Source organism: Phodopus roborovskii, unplaced genomic scaffold (assembly GCF_943737965.1).
Source record: "Phodopus roborovskii unplaced genomic scaffold, PHOROB, whole genome shotgun sequence".
NCBI lineage: Eukaryota > Metazoa > Chordata > Mammalia > Rodentia > Cricetidae > Phodopus > Phodopus roborovskii.
Window position 1 is genome coordinate 13,994,678 of NW_026125059.1, and position 23,617 is coordinate 14,018,294.

The 23,617-nt window shown below is 47.0% G+C and overlaps 2 protein-coding genes across 5 annotated transcripts; one reads left to right on the forward strand and one right to left on the reverse strand.

The window, feature by feature from the left end:
• Window positions 1-5,569: 5,569 nt before the first annotated feature.
• Window positions 5,570-9,635, reverse strand: Dbndd2 (dysbindin domain containing 2). Of its 4 annotated transcripts, XM_051186577.1 has the most exons (5): window positions 9,492-9,557; window positions 9,181-9,257; window positions 7,748-7,894; window positions 7,426-7,563; window positions 5,570-6,210 (listed from the first exon to the last, which is right to left on the reverse strand). In XM_051186577.1, exons 3-5 carry the CDS (start codon window positions 7,884-7,886, stop codon window positions 6,011-6,013), a joined length of 477 nt encoding a protein of 158 aa, XP_051042534.1. In that variant the 5' UTR covers window positions 7,887-7,894; window positions 9,181-9,257; window positions 9,492-9,557; the 3' UTR covers window positions 5,570-6,010. The 4 variants fall into 4 exon arrangements, with proteins under 4 accessions (XP_051042534.1, XP_051042527.1, XP_051042519.1 ...); XM_051186570.1 differs by lacking the exon at window positions 9,181-9,257 and having other exon boundaries at window positions 9,492-9,635; XM_051186562.1 differs by lacking the exon at window positions 9,492-9,557 and having other exon boundaries at window positions 5,570-6,310; window positions 9,181-9,323.
• Window positions 9,636-10,163: 528 nt separating this feature from the next.
• On the forward strand, window positions 10,164-23,522 carry Tp53tg5 (TP53 target 5). Its single transcript, XM_051188871.1, has 5 exons — window positions 10,164-10,245; window positions 20,823-20,950; window positions 21,275-21,376; window positions 21,547-21,677; window positions 23,042-23,522. Exons 1-5 carry the CDS (start codon window positions 10,164-10,166, stop codon window positions 23,508-23,510), a joined length of 912 nt encoding a protein of 303 aa, XP_051044828.1. The 3' UTR covers window positions 23,511-23,522.
• Window positions 23,523-23,617: the final 95 nt, after the last annotated feature.

The following is a 23,617-nucleotide window of genomic DNA, read 5'->3' on the forward strand; positions in this document are numbered from 1 at the left end:
CATTCTGTTGATGGGCATCGGAGTTCTTAGCAGCTTGGGTTATACTGGACAAAGTTGATTATAATCTGTACAAGCTGCTTTGTAGATTTGGATTTATTGTGACCCTTGGAAGAAGATTTAGGGGCAGGATGGCTGAATCAAAGAAAAATATGTATGCTTAACGTTTAGTAAGAAACATGCCTTTCTCCAAAAACTGTCATTTTATTTGTCTATTAAAAATAGGAAAGTTTTCTGGGCAGTGGTAACACAAGTCTTTAATCCCAGCACTCAGGAGGCAGAGGCAATGAAAGATGGAACTCTGAGTTCGAGGCCGGCCTGGTCTACAGAGTGAGTTCCAGGACCGCCAGGGCTACACAGAGAAACCCTGTCTCAAAAACCCAAAGTAAACAAGAAACAAAACAATAAAAATCCAGGAGTTCTTGCTGCTCCACATCCTACTAACATTTGGTGTTTTTAGGTTTTGAATGCAGCTATCTGGATGGTCTCACTGTAGTACTACTTTGCATTCTCCTCAATACTGGTGTTGAACACCTATTCATGCTCTTGTTATCCATGCATTTTCTCTCATGAACAATCTGTTACCTTTTTGTACACATTTTTTCTTTGTTATTGACCTATAGCTGTTCCAATATTAAACTCATTTGTTTTTCCACTTGCCCTCCAGGAAACACATTCATGGAGGATTTTGTCAGTAGGCTCTTGAGTAAGATATCACAACTATTCCTAGGAAGAGCCCAAACTTGGTCTTAGGAAGGCCTGCTGAGATAGACTCCAACAAGAAAGGAATTGTTCAAAGATGACTTTAGGGGCTGTAGAGATGGCTCACTGGCTAAGAGCACTCACTACTCTTCCACATCCACAATGGATGGCTCACAGCCGCCTACAATTCCAGCTCCAGACTCAATGCCTCTAGGAGCCTTGACTTTATGTGGATGAATCTCTATTAAAAAAATAACATTGAAAGGATGACTCATTCCCCTACATCTAGTGTTTCTGATCCCATTAGACTTGCAGTAGTAAGGGAGAGATTTGATGTCAGGTGAAGATTCAGAGTCCTAATCTGTGTAAGCATGAGCAACCTGCATGTCACTTTTCCTCACCTACTTTCAGGGGGCGGGAGAGATGACCCAGTGGCTGGGAGCTCTTGCACCTCTTGCAGAAGACCCTGAGTTCTGTTCCCAGCACCCACCCTGATTGCTCCACAACTGCCTACTACTCCAGCTCTAGGACATCTGGTGCCCTCTTCTAGCCTCCAGGGATACACATACACAAACAGAAGGAATTATTTTAAAAACCTATCTACTTTCAAGGTCTTTGTTATCATAACACATTGGGGATTAATAGCCATCTCTTCAGACAGTTGAGGATGATCTTCATGTAACAGATAAGGGAACTAAAGTATGGAAAGTGAGCAGCAGAGCCAGGAAAAGAGGCTGCATTACAAATAATTTCTTATTTGCCATGGTTCTTCCAGTTTGTGCTGTTTCCTCCTGAAGTTGCCCCCATCATCAAAGCCCATGCACCTCCTGTGATGACCCTCCTGTAGCAAGCCACAGTCACCTGTGCAGTTGCACTGTGACCTTCATTGTGTCTACTCCCACTGTCTGGGACATGTCTGTTCCTGAAGGAGCTCTTGGTCACCTTGGTATCTTTGCTGTCTCTACAAATGCCAGCACATTGTAGAACTCAGTTGCACCTAAATGAGCCAGATAACACATACTGTTGTCTTCACATTATCATGCTGTTGGCAGGGGTCTGCACACTCCTGGGGACTGTTGCAGGGTGAGGTTTTAATGACTCTCCTGATCTGTGATCTCTTCTGTTTCCTCCATAGCACAAGGTTCTGCAGAGATGAGTTTAGTCTTCTTCCAGGGTGCTGGAGAATCCCTCTTCAGAGTCTATCAGGATGTCTACCCAGTAAGCCTTGCAACAGAAAGAAGCCACACTGTGGCTTGAAGACTGAATGCTGGGCTCCTTAATTTGGAGTTGGCCCTAAATCAGCACGCTGTCTCCAAGGATACTGTGTAGCCTGAGGAAACAGTCAGCCCTAGATGAAGCCTCTGAAGGCTAGCCAGCCCCCTGTGGTTTGGCAGAAGGAGAGGTCTTTGTCCCAACCAGGAAGTGGTCTTGTGGTCCCACTGACCCTAGTCTTTTCCAGACAGAGCTGGGGCTCATATTAGCTCAACTGGAGATTTCCCAGAGACTCACAAACAATTCTATTTCTCAAGAGTGCTATAGATCCCTCCCCCACGAAGGCTCCTGCTCCAAACTCCACAATCTTAGCATTGTGTGTCTAGAGAACTAAAAGATTTATTGGAATGTTGACGGTGACCAAGCAAGTACAGCTTTCGTCATTCACCCTGAAGAAGGGTAGTCCCAAAAAGTCCTGTCAGAGCTTGGTGAGCTCAGATGCCAAAGTTCAAGAGAAAGATGGGCTCATCAACAGAAGAGGTAGAGCTTTGCTATTCTTAGGGAGGGTAGGCACAGACAAGGATTGTTATCTGTATACAGTAAAGTCATAGGCAACTTAAAAAATTCTAAGAGTTAACTTGAGGCTGTGTTCCTGGCCCAACTTAATAGATGATCTCAGCTTGAACCCAGAGACTTTGGGGCAGAAGGTATCTATGCTACAAGTTTACAGAGACAGGGGAAGCTGAAGGACATTCTAGCTTCCTTGGAGATGCCACAAATTTATCCTTAGGGACACTAACTTACAATGGCTTCCTGGAAGAAAAAAAATGAAACTGTAAGCCAAGTGTCACTCAGACTGAAGAGTTTTGGGATTCAACCTAAAAGTCACTAATCTGCAGGTGGTTATGTGAAGGGTAGGAAGACTAAAGACTTTTTAATGTGAGAAATGAACTAGAATCCTTATGGGCTGGGTACTAAAATTTCTTTCATTCAAGATTTTCTGGGCAAGTTCATTCTCAGTATGGTTTCACTTCCCACCCATGCATTAACGAATGTTTGTATGTTTATTTTTTCAATCCAATCCTTTTACCCAACCCCACACCTGGGGACCCAGGTACCTGCTTATTGTGTTGTTTTGGATGTATCAAAAACACTCACACTCAATACATCTAAAACAAATTTATTACACTCTTCAGCCCAAACTCTGCAAACCATCCTACAGGATAAGATACAAACAATGCTGGTACCTTTGTCCCATTCCTAACTCACTCATTAAAAAGGCTTCTCAGTTAGCCTCTTTAAGTCTTTCTCTACCCATCACTTCTACCCTGACTCCTACCTCTTATTTAGGTGAATGCAATCATCTGGTTTCCAGGCACTGGATCCCTTTCACTCAGAATGCCACAAGGGGCTTCGGTACTTCTCCCCTAGCTTATTCCTACTTGTTATTCAGAGCTCAGTTCCAATGTCACTTCCTCAAGGGAGAATCTCTGGTGACCTCTGAACCTGGCTGCCTTGTGGCACTAGTCATGGCTGCAAATTTACATTTGGGCTCCACTACACTAAGCTCTAAGGCAGAAAAAGCACAATCAACTCTTTCTTTCTTCCTTTTTAACCCCGTTTGGGCCAATACAGTATTTGTGTTTTACACTTGTTGAACAACCAGCACATTAATGTTAATTTGTTTACACTCTGCTCCAGCCTAGGTAAGGGAATCACCACTGCCTTTGGGACCACCATTATCACTTTCATATATTACTGTATTATTATTTGTCTGTCTATAGCCTGCCTTCTCCAGTATATTTTCTAAACTGCAGCCAGAATTACCTTTTAAACAAGCAAGTCCAACTGATGAACAAGCCTGTCTCCATTTTAGGCTGCAAAGTCAATTTATAGTAAAGACAAATTAGGTCCATTCCTGTTTATGATTAAACCTGTTTATCAAGGATTGGGCTCTGACACACCTATAACCTAACTACAAATAGTTCCATCTATACTGCCTATTCCAGGAAATGGCAAGCATGTCTTTGTTTCAAAAATCTGTTTATGATCATTTTACAACCCTTTGTTTCAAAAATCCACAATGATTACCTGTTGTTATGACCACCTTATTATATTCTGCTTCTATAACCCCACCTATTTGCCTGCCAACTTCCCCCATTTAGAAACCCCTTACCCCTGAGCTATAAACATCTTATCTCCCCCATGCCCAATGCTGATCTCTGGAACCCTGCCTTAAGGGGGAGACTACCTGTGTACATGAATAAAAAAAGCTTGTTTTAGTTGCTTGCTTGAATTAATTTGGCCATGATGATTTGGGTCAGTGGTCTTTGTCCTCACATGGGAGATTAGTACCACTTCTAACCCTTCATTATTCCCAATGAAGTCCAACTCTAAGCTGCTAATGATTACTATCCTCTTGCAGTTAAGACAACACAGTCCCCACAAAAAGGGCTATCCCAGCCTCCCCTGGCATGTTTCTCAGAGATGTCAGGTAGTACTGGAATCTGATGCACTGCAAATTCAGTGATTTCAAAGGGTTACTGTCTTTCCAAAAGCAAGAATTTCCTCTTATAGAAAATGCTGTGTCAAAGTGTTTACAAAATGTTACAGTGAAACATTTTCTGTTATAAAATTCTGGACAATGAAATAGAAGTGGGTACCATTTCTTAAAATGTCCATGTGAGAACAGATCCCAGGCTGTGCTCTCTTTGCCCAGTCTCCATTTCTTCTCATTTCCTGCCCCTTTCAAAGCCATGCTGGCTAATGCTTTGTCAACTGTCCTAAACATGAGGTATGGGCAAGAACTGATGTCACATGCCTTGGATGGCTACAGAAAACAACCCAAAAAGCAGCTTGGTGCTCAGTTACCATGGAGCTTCCCCTCAGTTCTGTATTTTGGACCTCTTTAGTATGAGGAAATAAATTTGTATCTTAAGTCATGATCTTTTACTAGCTGTCAAACTGAAACCTAATACAGGCTTCAAAGCATTTCACAATCTGACCTTTGTCAAGTTTACCTCTCCCTGTATATTTTCAAATCCAACAATTTATTTGAACTAAATGCTTTTTAGCTTCTTTAGGCTAGTCTATTAGTCTCTTCTTCTTTGCTCAATTTTACTTTTTATTTTTGAAACAGGGTCTCATGAAGCCCTGGCTGGACTCACATATGCTATGAAACCAAAGCTGTCCTTGAACCCGATCCTCCTGCCTCCACTTCTCAAGTGCTGAGATTACATATGTGAGCCCCCACATCCAGTTTGGCTTTTCCACTCAGTGTTTACAGGCTGCACCTTCTCCCTGGATAGGATCCATTTCCCTCTGCCCAGCTTGGCGACTCCTATTTGTCCTTCATCTCTCTGCTTAAGAAATTATTCTACAAGTTTGTTTCCTGATGCCAGAGGAGAACTTGATCTTGCTACTTACTATACTGTGAATTGCATTTACCTGATTTTCTCCACCACAGACAATAAACTCTGTGTAAACAGCAAAGCACTTCGCCTTACTCAGAACTCTATTACAAATGCCTTGCAAAGATATTAAAAGTCCTAAGTATTTCTTGACTAAATGGCGTATATGAATGATAGAGGTATGGCACTGGTTAGTTAAGGACAGTGGGTGTGGTACCTTTGCAATGTGAAGAATGAGGTGAAATGACTGGTATATTATAGTTTATTATTTATACTATATCCTGTTCCAAAAAGGACTTAAAGAGGCAAGGTTACAACAGTACAGCCTCACAGAGTGCGCAGTGGAACTCCTCAGAACTTGTCCTCAGACACCGATGTAGGAGAAAGACTACAGGGTCACCTGGGGGCAGGAGGGGTACTAACAAAGCAATGCTATCTTGTCCTACCTCATCTTCCCGCTTCTCATTTGGAAGTCCTACCTCAGAAGGAAACCACTGGTGGGAAGGCTGCAGCGGGAGAAAGTTAGCAGAAAGCAGGGGGAAGGCTAATTCTCAGGTACACCATCCGCCATCCCTTCTCACTTTGGTGCTGATGGCAAGTAAAGTGTCTTCTCCGGAGTGCTCTGCTGGGCCTGGGATCTCCTCTCTAAGGAGAACAGCCAGATTGGTCAGTCTTCAAGAGGCCCAGTGCTAGCTGCACTGTCCAGGCTCTGCCCCTCCATCATCCCCATTCTCATCATCAGACTGTGCCAAGGGCGTGTCTGCTCCCCCATCACTTGGATTTGGACTGCGCAGGTTAGACGAGTCAGAGGACAAGGAGGAAGTTCGGGATGTGGTCCTGTCTGGCGTGGGTACTGGCAGGCTCAGTTCCTCTGGACGGTTGTCCACTCCTACCCATAGAGAAGAGCTGGTGAGGGCCCCCACACAGGGCTTTAGAGCACTCTGAGAGTATCTGGCCAGGGAAACTGAAGTACAGAGAAGGATGGGCACCTGTCCAGAATTACCCGCCCCCCATCAGTAAGGAGTCAGGATTAGGATCCAGCCCCATCCCTACCACTGTATCATCTTATGTGCTGTTGTCCTTCTAAGAGCTCCCGCTCTCCCTCACCTCTTCCTGAATAGCTGTAGGCAAGTCATTTTCCCTCTCAAGGAAGGACACCCACATTTCTAACTTTTTAGTGTAAAAATCTTAAGAAGGTGTATCAAATGTCTGAGGCCATCAGGAAATAATAGCAATTTGTTTTTTTGCAGACAGGGTCTTGCTCTGTAGCTGGCTTCAAACTCAGGATCATGCTGCCTCTGTTTCCTGAGGCCTGTGATTAGAGGGATCTAGCAATGGCAGCAGCCCCTTTAAATAAGAGTATGTGTCTTACATGTTAAGCATACAGAGTTTGGAACTAGATACAGGGTTTGAATACCCAGCTTTCCCACTTCCTGCCTATGTGACTGAACTTCTCTGAACCTAATTTTTTTTTTTTTCCCAGCACTAAAATCAAACTCAGGGTCTTATACCTGCCCGGCAAGCATACTGTAGCATGCTTCTGAACTCAACCCCTAGCCTCTAACTTCAAGATGGGCTTTTTCTGTGTAGCCTTGGCTGTCCTGGAACGCACTCTGTTGACCAGGCTGGCCTCAAACTCAGAGATCCACCTGCCTAAAGGAGTGCGCCACCGCCACCAGGCTTCTAACTTCCTTCTATGAAAAGTCTATTCCTTGTCCTCATAGGGCATTATAAAGATCGAGAGAAAATATGTGAAGGACTTAGTATAATATTAAGAATCCAGTAAATCATTTGGTAAAATTTAGTAGTAGGAGTAGGTTTTAGGTTGTCTAACATGACCATTATGTTTTATATTAGTTTAATTATGGTAATTGCATTACTTTCACAAACATAAAAAATTAAAATCAAAAGCAGTCAGCCATTCCTAGACCATTTCCCCCTGAGAGTCAACTTCCCTAAATCAGAGCTGTTTCTCTAGCTGGGACACACACTTCCAGCTTCTACTGAAGATTCTTTCCCAGCTCAGACTTGCAACCTCATTTCTGGGCCCAAACATTCAGCACTGACCAAATGGTACCCAGCTCCCCCAAGCAGAGAGGCATACCAGACATGTGGGGAGCTGGTGGAGAGTCCTCACAAGGCAAGAACACATCTGCTCCATCCTGATCCCCAAGGTCAATGAATTCCACCTGTTCCAGTGTGTCCACATTGACTTCCATGGACGAGATGCTGCCTATGGGGGCTGCAGATGAGAGAGTGTTAGGGCAGGCAGACCAGGCTGAAGCTTCCAGACCATCAGAATCGCCTGGGAGATCCCCAGTCAGAGTTTACTGGGTCACAAAAACAGCAAGGGAGATGGCTCCCAAGATTTGAGAACCACGAGGACACCTTCCCCAACCCATCCGAACTCAGGACCTGAAACTCACGTCTATGCGACTCCAGATGAAGATGGGACAGAGGGAAAACAAACTCTGTCTCTGGCTGTAAAATGTCCTCAAAGAACTTCTGCCGTTCCCTGAGACGCAGCTGCTGGCGTTCCAGGGCTGCTCGTGGATTTGGGTCCATGTCAGCCCCTGGAGGATAAAGGAGTAAAACAAAGGCAGTTGTGGGGATTCGATGGGAAGAAGTGGGACCCCGGCTTAAGGAGCCCCGCGCAGCCAGCATCCCCGCCTCTGCTTCCAGTCTGGACAGCTCTGGTCTAAGCAGCCTCTTTCCCTTCTGTGAAACAAAACTCACCCCACACATTTCAAGGCTCATGTAGAGGAAGGGCCAGCCCTGGTTTCACAAAGGGGATGTCAGTATCAGGCACTATGAGAGCCTGCTGTTAATCAAGGCTGCCAATGGCTGCCTAACTGCCTACAATGTCCTTCTGAGAGGTTGGGGGGGGGGGGGAGCGCCTGGCCATTTCATGGACCCAGCTCCCCTCAGCAGGCTAGGGAAGAGGGTGCAGATGCTCTGGTTCTTCCCACTCCCTTCGAAACCCAAGGAAAGACTACAGCAACTTTCCTCCCCCACACACTTCTCTTTACACACACACACACACACACACACACACACACACACACACACACCATTGCCACGATGCCCATCACCTCCGAATCCTTTCTCTGAAGTCAAAGGCCTAACTTCCTGACTTGCCTCTGCACCTAAGAAAACCATCTTTCTGGCCCCAGGTCCCCACCGGAGGCACTGTCCTACCTGAAGTACTACATGGTCATACTTCGTGAAGGACAGCTGTTGGGAAAGCTGACCACCTTCCCTCTGAACTCTTAACAGTTGTCCCCCCCCCCTCCTCTCACACATCTGTCTCGCTTACCTCCCCTGCCAGCAAGTGCCAACTAGAAGGGTAATGCCTGGGCACAGTTCAGACCAGGCCTCGAGATTCCCAGTACTGAAATTTGCAGAACCCCAGCCACAGCTCTGGGGCCAGCCTTGTGCATTCATTCTCATTCCTGCTACACTGCTCTGAACCCATCACCATCACCGGGAGCACGGAAATTTCTAGGGTGAGGAACAAATTGTCATCCTCCAAAAACCTCTTCTGGGCAGGGTAACCCAGCTCTTGGCCAGGTCTTCAAGCACTAGAGTAAGCTCACGGGGAACCCAAAACTAATGAGCCAGGCAGGGTCAAGGAAGTGCCGGGAGCTGATGTGGCTGCCGGCTGGCCGTGGAGAACGGAGACGCTGACGCGGACTCCAGAGAAAGACTTCTTAGAGCTGCCGCCCAGGTCACAACGCTAAAAATACCCAGGGCCCCAGGGGCGGTCTGCGGAGCTGCGGGGAGGGGAGGCGAGCTGCCGCGAACCGGGGCCACCCGGACGCCTCTCTCCTCTCCCCTCCCCCTGACGCTGTGGTCTTACCAGGTTGAAGAGATTGCCCACCAGGGGCTGCGGAGCGGAGACCTGGAGCTAGGCAGTTGTTTACGCGACCATAGGTACTGGGAAGAGTGGAGATTGGGAGGCAGGCTCCTGAGACCCAGGCAGGAGCCAGGAAAATGGAGAACGCCCTGCGCCCCGGCCCCACCCGCGCCCAAGGAGGCAAGAGGCAAAGAATTCCCTAAAAGGGGACCAGCGCGTGGGCGAAGACGGGGCGGGCAGAGGAGGGCGCCCCGCGTTCGCGTGCTGCGTGGCCCCGGTCCGCTGCACCTGAGCCTACCCCGCGCACCCCCTACCTGCAGCGCCCGCGCCCCGCTGGCTCACTGGAAGCGCTCCCGACAAGCGGCGGCGGGGGCGTGGGAGCGAGCAGCGCCGGCCGGGTGGGGCTAAGCCTGCGGGGCTCCCTGGGGACAGGCGGCCCTGGGAGCCGGGAACGAGGAAGAGGCGGGAGGCGGAAGTGGGGGCGGGGCGGGCACTCGGGGCCGGCGGCGGGGGGCAGCCCCTCGGAACGCCGGCCGCGACCCGGACCCGGACTTGCGGGGCGGGCGAAAAGTTCCCGCACGCATCCCTCCTAGCTCCGGCGGCCGCGAGCGCCGGCGCGGGGCCGCGCGCGCCCCGAAGCACTTGCGGCACCCCCGCCCAGCGCACAGCGGCGGCGGGCACACGCGCCGGCTCCGGCCCACGCACACTTGATGCGCTCCGACTTGCGAGCAGCGCCCACGCAACGACCACGCGCACGCACCCGTTGCCCGCCTCTCCGCACCTCTTAACACCCTGGCCACGCTTATGCGCGCACTTCTCCAGGAGGTGCGGGATGGGGAAGCGAGGGTCAGCTGCAGCCCAATGAGACAGGTGCATTGCGTGCATTGCGGCTGACCCCCGACCTTGGATTACTTCAGCTGGCCCCAGGACCACACTGAGCCGCCGCCCTACCGGTCAGCTCACTGGGCCGGTCAGTGCTGGAGGGGATGATCCTGCGCCGCACCCTCCACGCCGGCAGGGAGCCAACACCTCGAGGTGTTAGCAGAGATGCCAGACGTTCGGCCTGGCGTGGGTGGGCGGTCCAGACGGAAACTGTCCCATTTGTAGCATCTCCTGGCTCAGACCAGTGCCAGCAGTGTCCAGTATAACAGCTCCTGGATCAAGACTCCGTTCCCATTTTTTTCCCCTCCAACACCCATCCCCTTGCTGTCTGGCCCTGGAAAGTAGTGTGAGTGTGTGTGTGTGTTCCATTATCAATCTGTGTTGGGGTCAAGCTATCTGAAAGCCATCCTTGGCATCATCTTCTCCTTTGAGGCCCATATTAAAATACACCTCCATTTCATGTCAATTCTATTTGCTAAGTATCTTTCCAATCCACCATTCCTGTTTCCACCACTCTCTGGCTTTGGCTCCCACTGTAGTAGCCTCCCTCGGGTTTTCCTGTGTCCTCTCTAACTTAGCCACATTCTTCACTAGGCAGTCAGCTTGGACAGTTCAGAGCACAAGTGTTGTCATGTTCCATTCCCCTCCTTTGATAGAATAAAATCTAGGCTCTGGTATTGAAGCACAGTGTCTCCGTGCCCCCCACCCCTCCCCTGGCCCCTGGGAGGGCAAACGGGAGTGGTGGGCTGTGAGAAGCAGGTTGCATTGGGTTTCCCTACAGATAATACTCCAGCAATCCTAAGGCACTGACTCTTCTGTGGGACTATATTTGAGAACAACTCTGTAACTATAACAGGCAACTTTCTCCACTGGAAGAATGGGACTAGTTATGGACAGCGGCAGTGAAGTGGTTAAAATTATAGGTATTACACTCAGTCCTCCTCGTGAGTTGTTAACCTCCTGAAGCTTCTAGCCACCTAGGCAAACTCTTCTCTGATCCTTGACCCTGTCTATTAACTAGGAATAATTAATCCCCACTCTTAAAAAGTCATACAAGATGCTTAGTGTAGGACTTCGGTTACATTGGAAATGTTCCATAAGCCTCCGCTCTCTTGGTTGGGATGGGTTCTGAAAAGGGAAAGAACTGCATTCTACCATGAACTTGTGACATTATAGGAAGGGAGTCCTGACTGTCAGCATTTCTACGGGAGTGACTGGGAGTGCTTTGCAAATATTAACCCTCAATCCTCTGAGGTAAGTGCTCTATGTCCACTTTACACACAGAAACAGAGCTACAGGGAGGTGGAGGAAGCAAGTGTTCAAGGTCCTACAGCTGGCCCGTGACAGGGCTGGAATCGAACTTGGGCAGGCCGCCTCCTGAGATGGTGTCACCACAGGGCTAGCATGCTCTCTTATCCTTTTACAACGTTCATTTTTCAAGAAATATTTTAGTAAGCTTGAGTCTTATTTCTCATTAATGGATGGAGTAGATACTTGGTCTCGTTGTCAGCACATGGTCACATGTCACCGGCTCCCACAGGCTCCCACCCCTGCCTGGACTTTTTGGACTGGTTGAGTGCAGTAGTGAGAAGAATGAAAGTATAACCCAGGAGATCTCTCTGTAGCTGACTGTGAGCAATCAGTTCATCCACAATCAGTTCATCCACAGATTACGTTCAATCAAAGATGATGAAAGGTTAGGCATGTCTGACCCTTCCTGTTGCCAGATACTTGTCAAAAACTGGTTGTAAGCTACAGTGGAAGTGTGTCATCCAGAAGAATGACCCAGGCTGGCAAGGAATTGATGGCCAGATTTGAAAGGGCAGTAAAAAGCAGATGGCCTGATAGTCTGGTTTCTGGGATGCAGGCAGCTGGAGAGAGTATTACCACACTAATAACAGTTCCTAAAACTTGAACTGACTTCGTAGTGTGCCAACCTTAAGAGAATTGCAGTTGCAGAGCGACTAATTGATGTGAATTCCAAAGGACAGGAGCCTCCAAGAGGACACAGAATGTAGGCACTGGTTTACTTCTGAGGGGGATAGGAAGTCTCCCTGCACGAGGGTAAGAAGAATTAGAAGAACTAGCTAAAATATTTATTGAACTGTGCAGAATGTGTGGGAACCCAGATGATAGAACAGTGACAGAGACAACTCAGTCCCTCACACTAAAGGCCTAGCACAAGACCGCAATTCCCAGGCACAAGTAACATTGTACTTAGTGCCAATGATTCTATGTACTATGTCCACAGAGCGCTCAAAAATCACAATATATACGGAAACACATTTTTAAAAACCAAAAATGTGTGTGGTGGAGCATGCCTTTAATTGTGTACCCGGGAGGCAGAAGCAGGCTCATCTCTTTGTTTCAGGCCAGCCTGAACTTACAAAGCAAGTTCCAGGAAAGTCAGGGCTACACAGAGAAACCCTGTCTTGAAAAACTAAAACAACAACCTAAACCTTTTGTAAAACCAGAGTAATGATGAGGCCCAGGTCTGAGGCCCAGCTGTCTGACAATGTAGGAAAGTGTAGGCACTGTAAATGAGCGGGACTAGCTGAGAGCAAGAAATTATCACACATACTCAACACTAGAAAAACACACTCCAGAGCTGAAGAACACCTTTGACTCATCAATAAGTTCAACACAGCTAAGGAAGAAACTGGCGAACTTGAAGACAATTCAACAGAGGCTACTTAAGTTGAAACATTAAAAAAAAAAAAAAATAGTTAAGCAAAATCACAACTAGGGCTGGGGATGTCACTCAGAAGGCAGAGTACCTGCCTAGGATGTAGAAGGTTCTTGAGTTTCAGTTCCAGCACTGCATAAAAACTGGGCCTGGTACCCTGTACCTATGATCTCAACACTTGGAAGTGGAAGCAGGAGAATCTGGTCCCCTTTTGTCTACACAGTGAGTTTGAGGCCAGCTTGGGCTACATGAAATCCTACCTCAAAACAAACAAAAAGGTTAATTGCGTGTCTAGAGTAAAAAATTATGTAGGCCAGGTGTGGCGGTGCACACCTTTAATTCCAGCATTCTGGAGACAGAGGCAGGTGGATCTCTGAGTTGGAGGCCAGCCTGGTCTATAGAGTGAGTTCCAGGACAGCCAGCGCTACACAGAGAAACCCTGTCTTGGCTATAAAAACCTAAAGGAGACAGTGTTGAATTGTTAAAATGTTGGAAAAGTAACCTGGTTTACTTCACTATTGCCTGTGTGTGTGTGTGTGTGTGTGTGTATGTGTACATGCACGCACGCCTGTGTATACGTGTGAGAATATGAGTGTATTCAGGTGTGCTTGCTGGTGTCTGCAAGTGTGCCAGAGGTTAACAACAGATATGTTTCTCCATCATTTATTCACCTTATTTTTGAGAGGGTCTCTCTCTGGTTCTGGATCTCACACACTGGCCACCCTCACAGGCCAGTGAGCCCCAGGAACTCACTTGTGGCAGCCCCTTCCCTGCTGTGGGATAATCCTTTTGTACACAGTGAACATGTGTTGCTCTCATTGTTGATAAAAAGCTAACCGGCTGGTAGCCAGGCCGGAAGTATAGGTGGGTCAGCCAAACAGAATGCTGGGATGAAGGGTGGAGTCAGAGGGGTCATAAACCAGATGGAGAGGAAGCCAGACAGGCTGGAGGACAGGTAAAGCCACGAGCCACGTGAGCTATCCGTAGAGCATTTGTAATTAATATAAGCCTCAGTGTGTTTACTTAGGAGCTGCTGGCAAGGCAGAAACTTCTGCCAACACAGTAGGCTTAGACTCCAGCAACCACAGCTGGCCTTCCCATGGGTGCTGGGGATCCACACTCAGGTCCTCATGCTTGCCCAGCAGACACTTTATTGACTGAGCCATCTCCCCAGCCCCTCACTATCACTATTTTACTATCTGTATTCTATAAAACGAGATTGAATAGCTTAATTTTATTCCATACAATTTTAAGAATAGCCTGTTGAACATTTTAAAAATAAATTACCACTAATACTAATGCTGTCACCTTCCTCGGGCCTCTTCTTTGAGACTGTCTTGATGAGTGTGTCAAGAGTCCAAAGGCCTTGACTCTTGCCTCTCTTCCAGGACCTGACTCTAAGTCACTAGAACTGTTCCTGTGCTGCTTTGTTAGTTTGTTTGTTGAGACAGGGTTCCTCTGTGCAGCCTGCACAGTCCTGCAAGTCACTCTGTAGACCAGACTGGCCTCAAACTCACATAGATTCTCTTGCCTCTGCTTCCCTGAGTACTGAGACTGAAGGCGTGCGTCACCATACCTGGCTCCCCCTGCCTCTTTGTATGTTTTAGTAAAGTTTAGGTTCTCACAGAACTCATTTTGAGTTCATTTTTATAAATAAGTTCTGGATTAAAGTTCATTTGCATATAACAACTATTTCAATATACTTTATTGGAAAGACTATCTTCTCCCAACTGAATGTGTTCTACAATGCCTTTATAAGAAATGCAGTAACACTTAAAATCAGATAGTAAAGCCTGCAACTTTTCCAGAGTCATGTCACATTTGCCTTTCCTCATATGTTTTAAAATTAGATGGTTCATTTCTTATTAAAAATTTTTCACTTAGTTTTATTTTACATGTTTTGTCTGCATGTATGTCTGTGCAAGGATGTCAAATCTTGGAGTTATAGACAATTGTGAGCTGCCATGTGGGTGCTGGGAATTGAACCCTGGTCCTCTGGAAGAGCATCCAATGTTCTTAACTGCTGAGCCATCTCTCCAGCCCCAGATATTGATTTCTGTACAGAATTCCACTAGGATTTTGACTCGGTTCTCTTTTTGTGAGTGTTCTGCAGTACAGTCCTGGCTGGCCTGGATTTTATGTCAATGTTCCTGCCTCTGCTCCCAGATTTTGGAATTACAGGTATTTGCCATCACACTGTGCTGTGGACCCTGCTCTTGAGCTCTATTCTCGATCATCCCTTCTTTGTGTGTTTAGTTCTGTGCCACAGGTGAGGTGTTTCCAACATGTACCTGTCAACGGACTTGTGGAGTTTGGGGGACGTTCTTCACTGTTTAAAATATTTTAAAATTTAAATGTGGAAGTCAGAGGACTAATTGCAGGATTTAGTTTTCTTTTTCTACCACGTGGGTTCCAGGAGTCAAACTCGGGTTGTCAGGCTTTGTAGCAAGTATCTTACCCAGAAGCCATCTTACCAGCTCTAAAATTATTTTTAAAAAGTTTAAATGATTATACATTCAAAGAAAACTGAAAAGATTTGTAATTTTTCTTTGGTTTGAGAAAGATTATCTCATCTATCAAAGTTGCCAGATGTATTATACTGTTCAGAACAAAAGATCCTGAATGCAGTTAGGAATTATGCTGGTTTAGTAAAATGGGGGATAATAAATAGATTGCATAAGATCCGTGATGTCACTACAACACAATTCCTACACTCAGAAGGCTGGCCACGGTGGCACACACCTTTAAACCCAGCACTTGGGAGGCAGAGACAGGTGAATCTCTTGAGTTTGAGGCCAGCTTGGTCTAAAAAGCGAGCTCCAGAACAGCCAAGGCTTCACAGAGAAACTCTGTCTCGAAAAACAAACAAACAAAAAAGACTCAGAGAACATCAAGTAAGAGGAGGTAGGAAGATTGTGATTGCTAAAGGACCAGGAAATCTGAGATTGTGTCTCCTAGAAATGACAGGAAGCTTTACCCATAATGCCTCAACAGTATGGCTGCCTAAGCAAGATTTGAAGAATTACACCAACAGCCATGCTAAACTGGAAAGGGCAAATCTCATGAGGGTCAGGGTTATGTACTCATACAACGAACTAAGCAATGCTGACACTGGGATAAATAGTCTTCCCTAGGAATGAGCCCCCTAATTGGTTATCTAACACTAATTGGTCAGCCCTAAAATCATATACTGGCAAGTTGTTTAACACATACAGTGACAAACAACAGTTTTTAAAAGAGGCCATAAATTTGAGAGGGAGTAGAGTGTGAGGGGACACAGGAAGGCAGAAACGATGTCATTATATTTTAGTTTCCGAAAAAGCGAAAGGACAAACCACACAAGTGCTCCGGTGCATGGGCACAGGAGGAAGTCTTTTCTTTGGGGTGGTGTTAGACACCATGACCAAGGCAACTCATAAAAGAAAGCGTTAAATTGGGGTTACACTTACAGCTACTTGCTTACAGTTTCAGAGGGTACGGAGCCATTACCACTGTGGCGGGAAGCACACAGGCATGGTACTGGGGCAGTCGATGAAGGGTTTTACACTGAGCCACAAACAGCAGCAGACTCTGGGCCTGCACTGGACTTTTGAGACCTCAAAGCCCACTTCCATTGGCACACCTCTTTCCACAAGGCCACATTTCCTCCCACAAGGCTATAACGAAATTTTCCAAACACCTCATCAACTGGGGACTAAGCACACAAAAATGAAAGCCTATGGGGGGGGATGTTTTCCATCACACCACCAGGGATGGCCACAGGTAGGTGGTCCAGGCCCCAGTAGATGACTTTGTACCCATGAGCATATGGGCAGCATTAATTGGACTCAGTGTGTCACAATAACAGAGGATGTTTAAATTGGGAGGGAGATGGGTTGGGGAGGGAATCCGGGAGGAGCTGAAAGGGAGGGAATGGGGTTGGATATGACCAAAATACACTGTGTATGTATATGAAGTCTTCAAAGAATAAAAAAAATGATAAATTATATGTAGGAAGGCGGTTTGCTGTTATCTTACAAGACTAAGCTGACCAGCAGTTGCAGTTTCAGGCATTTATCCAAGGGAGTGGAAAGCTTATGTCTGCATAGACACCTGTACACAGATGTGCACAGCAGCTTTATTCATAATTGCCCAAAGCTGGAGTCACAGAAGACATTCTCCAGTAGGCAAGGGATAAACAAACTGATGCTCACGAAAACAACAATTACTCAGCACTGAAGAGGCAAGCAGTCAAGGTATAGAAAGACATGGGTTTGTTTAAATGCTTATTAAGGAAATGACACTCCAAAATAGCTAGACATTAATTTGTTTTTATTTTGATCACAGGACACACTGGAAGGCAAAACTATGAAGACAGTAAAGAGGTCAGGGTTTGCCAGGGCTTGGTGGAGAAGGATGAATAAAGTACAGCACGGGATTTTTAGGCCAATGTTATTGAACAGTCATCCAGTGGACAACAGCAAGAGGGAACCCTAAGAGAAAGGATGGCCAGAAAGGATGCTAATGTGTCACACTGTGTGTCTGAAGCTTAACTGGCAATGTTGATGGAGTGAAGAGGGTACAATCACAAGGGTGGGTGAGAGAATTATGGGAAATTACTGTGCATTCCACTTAATTGTTTTTTCTTGTTGAGAGAGTCTCACTATGTAGCTTTATAGTCCAGGATATCCTTGAACTCACAGATATCTGCCTCCCAAAGTGCTGGGATTAAAGGTGTATATCACATCTAGCGACTTCATTTTGATATAAACCCAAAACTCATCAAAAGGGTACAGCCTTACAAACAGTTTTTAAAAAGTATGAACTGGAGCAGAATGACAAAGGCAGTAAGGCTCGCCCCCCACAGAATCAAGCCAGGGCCTCCACAGCTGAGCCCTCCTGGTGTCCTCCCAGTGGACTCCGAGGCTCTCAGCTTGACTCTTGAGCACATAGCACCTAAGTCGTGTTCTCTCTTCCAGGTCCACCCTGCCACACTTGACCCCATTGTCTTCCCCAGCAAAACATATTGCACACCTATACCCTCTAAATTCCCTCTTGTGAGAAGGTCCTGGTCACCTCATATCCTTGACTTGGCTAACTTCTATATTTCCTTCCCTAATTCCCACAGGCTAGCTTGTGGGGGTGGGGGTGGGGTGGGTGGAGGTCCTCATTTATCTTAGTCACAGTATATATGGGGGGTGTTTTTTAGCATGATTATGATCTATGATCCTACCAGACACAGTTCTAGGTCCTGGGGAATCTATCAATGAATAAAACAGACAAAAACTCCTGCCATTGAGGAGCCTACATTCTAGAGGTGCCTATGGGCTTGGAAAAGGGCAGAAAGGGGGCATGCTCTGCCTATGGGTGCCTAAGGTTGTTGTCTGTGGTGCCTAGCTCACAGAAGATCCCAGCCCCTGGAGTTGACAGAGCTGACAGAATGACCACGCACCAAGACCTTGGAGCATGTGCAGTCTAGTCTAGTACGATCCACTTGATAAGCACCACAGTGGCACTAGCAAGGAAGAGAACACCTCGGCAGGCAGAGAGGCCAAGGGATACTGGGATCCACAGAGGAGTGAGCACAAAGGGACTGTCCCTGATACCATCCTTTCTAATTACCCCTCGTTATCTTCCCTGAGGCAGATTAACATCCCACACACCTTCATATTGCTGCTACTAGACACTTAAGAAAGTCTAGCATGGAGTGAGTACCGAACTTGATTGGATATCAGTGAGTGGGATAGTGCCCGAGAAGCTATTTCTTACATGCTCTCTGGATCATTCTGATATAACCAACTACACACAGGGGTTCAGACAGCCCATCATCCTCCAGGGTGTGCCCCAATCTGTCCTTAGACCACCATAACTTCCTTTTCAGTCTCATGTTCTGCTACCACAGCCTCCACTTTCTTCAGGACTCTGCTCACATCTTGTCTTCTTGATAAATATTTTCCAAACCAGACTTCTGCCTTAAAGAAAAAGATGATGTGTGTGCGTATGTAGGTGCAGGTACCTGTGGAAGCCAGGGATGTTAGAACCGCTAGAACTGAAGCCAAAGGTGGCCGTGAGCTGCTCCACACTGGTGCTGGGAACTCCTCAGAGATGTGCTTTTAGTCCTGAGCCATCTCTCCTGCTGTCTTATCTTGGAGACAGGTTCACTCTGTGTAGTCAGGCTGGTCTTGAACTGATCCTCCTGCCCCAGGCTCCCAAGTGCCGGGACTCCAGGCTTGTACAATCATACTTTTTAATACACTATATCTCTTCCTTCTTGTCCCTGTCCCCGTTCACATTGATCCGGGCATTTAGCTATAAGTGAGTGGCATGTTAAATTTGACTCAGGCTCAGGAAAGTCTATCCCTCCATGTTGAGAAACACTGAGAGCTGGCTCTCAAGTGCAGCCATCATCAAAGGTGAAATGACTAAACTTATAATTACATGAATGATGCTGAGCACACACAAAGGTAGAGATGCTCACACTTGTCACTTTAACCTTGAAATCATCGCCTGCATGCCTCCCTGAGAGTCTGCCCTGCAGACCTGTGACCAGTAGACATGATGTAGCAGGGCTTGCTGGGTATTTGTCCTCCACTCTGAGTCCAGGTTCACCAACAGGGGAGGGAAACATGGCAAACTGGGTTTCACTGTATTGGTTTATTGGTTTGTCCCCAGTTGGCACGAGCCAAATTCAGCTCATCAGCTGTATTTGTAAATAGTCTTAATGCAGTAAGACCATGCCCATTCACTTTTGTACTATTGGTAGCAACTTTACATAGATCTAAGTAAGCAGTTACAAGTATAGCTCTAAAGTCCCACAGTAGAGGCCCTTTACAGAAGACAATGACTGGCCGCTGGTCTGGCATTAAGAAAGTAACTGAAAGGCTGGGTGGTGCTGGTATACACCTTTAGTCCCAGCACCCAAGAGGCAGAAGCAGGCAGATCTCTGAATTTGAGGCTAGCCTGGTCAACAAAGCAAGTTCCAGAACAGCCAGGGCTGTTACAGAGAAACCTTATCTCAAAAAACTAAAAAGAAGAAGAAGAAAGAAGAGAAATATTGGAGCAAACATTAGTAATGCAGAGCCAGTCAGGTCAGTGGGGGGGGGGGGTGAGAGAAAATTCCAGCATTTGTCATCTCACATTTTCATCTTCTGACTCTTCGGTTCAAATGCAAACACCAGCACTTATATGGGCACCACATTTGTTTAGACATAACCACATGCGAGCCATACACAGAAGACTTAGATTCAAGAAAAGTATAATATAAATATCAGCTAAGTTGTGACACATGCTTGCAATTCCAAGTGAGGAAACTAAGGCAGGAGGACGAGTTTGAGGCTAGCCTGGGCAACAGAGCAAGACAGTTATCTCAAAAACAAAATAGCAGGCAGGAGTGAGTGAAGGTTTAGTGATTAGAAACATGTACTACTCTTACAAAGGACCCAAGTCTGGTTTTAAGCACCCAAGCAGATTGTGACCACCTGTAACTACAGCTCCAGGGGACAACACTCACTGGCCTCTGCCTGCACCTTTGCCCACACACACACACACACACACACACACACACACACACACAATTTTTAAACAAAATAAATTATTTTAAAAACCCAAAATAGTAACTGAAGAATGAAATTGATGATAAAGAATATTATAAGATTACTTCTAGGGTTCTATCAGTAAAACTTACAGTTAGTACACATACTGTTTGAGGGCTATTCGTCTCCATTAGAACACAAGCCAGTCCACAGCCATGACACCCTAACTGTGCCTTATCTCATCTGAATGGAAGCTTACTTTATTCTAGGAATTATTAAAACAAAACAAACAAACAAAACACCTGACACGTAGCAGGAGCCAGGCAACGTATGTGGCATGGCTGAATACAGGAACAGTTTGGGGACTCCAGTTTTCGGGGATTGACTTGTCAGACCTACACCAGTCTCAGCTCTACCACTAACCAGCTGTGTGAACCGGGTAAACCATGTAACCTTTTAAAATCTGAGCTTCTTCCTCCACAAGGCGGGGTCCACCTTCTTATCTCACAGGGAAGGGAGGCTGTGATCATGGGCACTGCTGCCTGTCGCCTGCTGTGTCTCTCCAGGTGGGAGTGGCCTTCTGACCCTCCAGAGACACATCCCTGATGCTGTCACACATTTCAGTGATGTCACAGGTCCCCTGCCTGGCAGCTCCAGTGCCATCATATGTTGCTCAGCCCGTGTGCTGGCTGAAGTGAGAGGGGAGGGTACAGGCAGTGCTGGATCAAATCTTGCTGCTACAGCCCCAGCATGAATCCATCTACAAAGAAGAGGCCCAAGAATAGACTGGTTTCCAAGGTCAGACTTTGTACTGGAGCTTGGGCATAGAAGGGATCTTACCAGAGAGTCCAGCCACACCAAGGACAGACAGACTTTCCAACCTTTCAGAAAAGGGAAGGACGAAGGGTGAGAGGGGGCCAGCAGAGTTAAAACGGTCCCAGGCTAGGACCGGTTAAAGCCTGCTCAGCCAATGGGAAAGGCACAGCATAGGCATGCGAGGGGACTCCTTCTATGCTAGCTCCCCTCTCTTCCTATCCCTCAGATACAAGATGAGAAACTGCAGGATGACAAGATAAATCAGCCTGTCAGCAAACTAATTGAGCGGAACCGACTTAAAATGGTGAGATGTTCCACTGTAGCCCCTGCCTAGGGAAGTCTAACGCCCCCTGAAGTGCTATCCCAGGGGCTTGATCCAGCGACATGGGAGCTGAGCCAAGCCACAGCTAGGACATGGAAGGCTATCCCAGGAGGGCTGAGCCCTCTAATCTTCTGGTTTCTTGACCCTGTCAGGTATTAAAAAACTTGTCCCTCTTGAAGTTACTCAAGAGCTCGAATAGCCGGATCCAAGAACTGCATAGCCTGGCCAGAAGGTGCTGGAATTCAATGCTCAGAGTTCCAAAGATCCTCCAAATCTCCTCTGGGTGAGCTCCGTCCACACCCCCTCCTGATAAACACACAAAATGGAGCCAGTAGCTGCCTTTCCTAGGAATAAGCATTGTGGTGAGGGATTGAGGAACAGTGGCCTGCTTTACATAGGGGCTCTGGGAAACAGGTATTTATTTATGCAAGCTATTTTGCTGATAGGGACTGAAGCTCAAGAGATGAAGTGATTCATCTTAGCCAACTGAACTAACAATTGGCAGAGTACCTGTTTGAAGTCATTCCTGCCTGAGATCAAAGCTATGGCTGTAACAGTGATCCTAATCATCTAGTTACGGGCCCACGTGTAACTGTGGTAGTGAGACTGTGTTGGGGAACTTTCTCTTTCTCCTGAGCCTGGCAGCCCAACCCAGAGGCTGACTTGCAGACCACCCTCTGAATCTGAAGATACATGTGTCTTGCTCAGAATCCCATTACTCTTTTGGGTCGCTCTAGAATTTGGGGATCATTTATAAAAGTGCCTGCTAAGTACCAGCCACTCTGCTTAGAACGTTACACATGCAACCTTCCCCCCCCCACTTGCCCCCCACACACTTAGATGCTTCTTTTCAACAATCCTAAGTAGATGACAAATGACATTATCCCAGTTTTATAATGAAGACCCCAGCAGGGCTCTGGGAGGTTGAATGTCTTACCCCATCCAGATGATCTGAATCTAGCATGCTGTCTCCAAAGACTGCTCTACAGAATGTGGCTGCTTCCTTGCCTCCTACTTGGCAGATCTTGACAACAGGTACCGAGTGTCCATCACTGTCATCAGCTAAGATGAGCCAGCATGGGGCTTTGCCTGGCTCAATCTGGTACTCACACTCCTGATGAGCTCTTTCTACGTGTGAAGTCTATTGATTCCTTCCTAAGACTTTGTCTTTGATGTAGCTCCCAGGGTGACCAGGAAGCCCAGAACAAGAAGGCGCAGGGTCACAGAAAACCATAGTTTTAAAGCACAGATGCAGCTCTTAAAAATTTGTCTTAAAGTGAGCAGCACCTTGCTCAGGGGAAGGTACTGAAGAAGCTTCCCCAGAACCCCATGATTCCTTAGAATATAATTTGAAAGGAACACTGGACTGTCTGCCCTCTTGGCTGAGACAGAAGCCTGGTGCAGTGGTAGGTGCCAACAACATATACACGCTTAGGATCCTTGAATACTGGTCATGCCTTCTGCCTTGCCAATGTCTCATACAAACTCAGTCATAACTAATCTTCCCATCTATCCCCAGGCACTAGAGACATTTCTTTCCAGTTTGTCTCTAGCTCTAGCAGGATCCCCAAACAGCTACACAGCAACTGCTCAGGACTGGGTCAGAAAGACCCTTCCTCTGCTGACAACCCTTCTTCTCCCTGTCAGGGACAACAATGTCTGCAAGAAAGCAAAACAAGATAATGAAGAACTCCAAGAAGTTAGGACCACTGAGAAGAAACCGGAATCTAAGACAGCAGAATCCATAAGGGAACCTGAGACAAAAACGTCCAATGAGTGGAAGTCCAAGGAAGGGTCACATGGGCCACCTGCAGCGGTGTCACGGAGTAAAGAGCAGGCAAAGGCTACAGTCCCCAAGATATCAGAGAGTCTTGGCTTGCATACCAGTGACCAGAAGAGGAAACCACATGTTAAGCCCCAAGCTGTCGTCCTGAAGACCTACCATCACAAAACTCCCATGACGGACACGAATCCACTGGACGTAACTGACCAGTTTGTGTGGTTTGAGGGGCTCCCCACACGCATCCGCCCCCCAGGGCGCCGTGTCATGTGCAGAGCATCTACCCTACGCTGCACCAAGCGCCCCTGCACCCGTTTCTGCTCTGTGTCACTCTGAGCTGCCTATGTGCCATCCATAAGAGGTAGGTATGACAATACCTCTGCCAGGCCGAGGAAAGATGCAGCCCCTCAGCCAGGCTCATACCTGAGCCCTAGACTCGGGGC

Excerpts from the sequence above, each read along its gene's own strand:
- Dbndd2 (XM_051186570.1), bottom strand. The coding sequence starts at position 7,886 with ATGGACCCAAATCCACGAGCAGCCCTGGAACGCCAGCAGCTGCGTCTC. Across the intron at positions 7,564-7,747 it reads TCATCTGGAGTCGCATAGAC|CCCCCATAGGCAGCATCTCG; the intron begins GTGAGTTTCAGG and ends TCTCATCTGCAG. Across the intron at positions 6,211-7,425 it reads ACCAGCTCCCCACATGTCTG|GAGTGGACAACCGTCCAGAG; the intron begins GTATGCCTCTCT and ends CTCTATGGGTAG.
- Tp53tg5 (XM_051188871.1), top strand. The coding sequence starts at position 10,164 with ATGATCCTGCGCCGCACCCTCCACGCCGGCAGGGAGCCAACACCTCGA. Across the intron at positions 10,246-20,822 it reads TGCCAGACGTTCGGCCTGGC|GTGGGAGTGGCCTTCTGACC; the intron begins GTGGGTGGGCGG and ends GTGTCTCTCCAG. Across the intron at positions 21,678-23,041 it reads ATCCTCCAAATCTCCTCTGG|GGACAACAATGTCTGCAAGA; the intron begins GTGAGCTCCGTC and ends TCTCCCTGTCAG.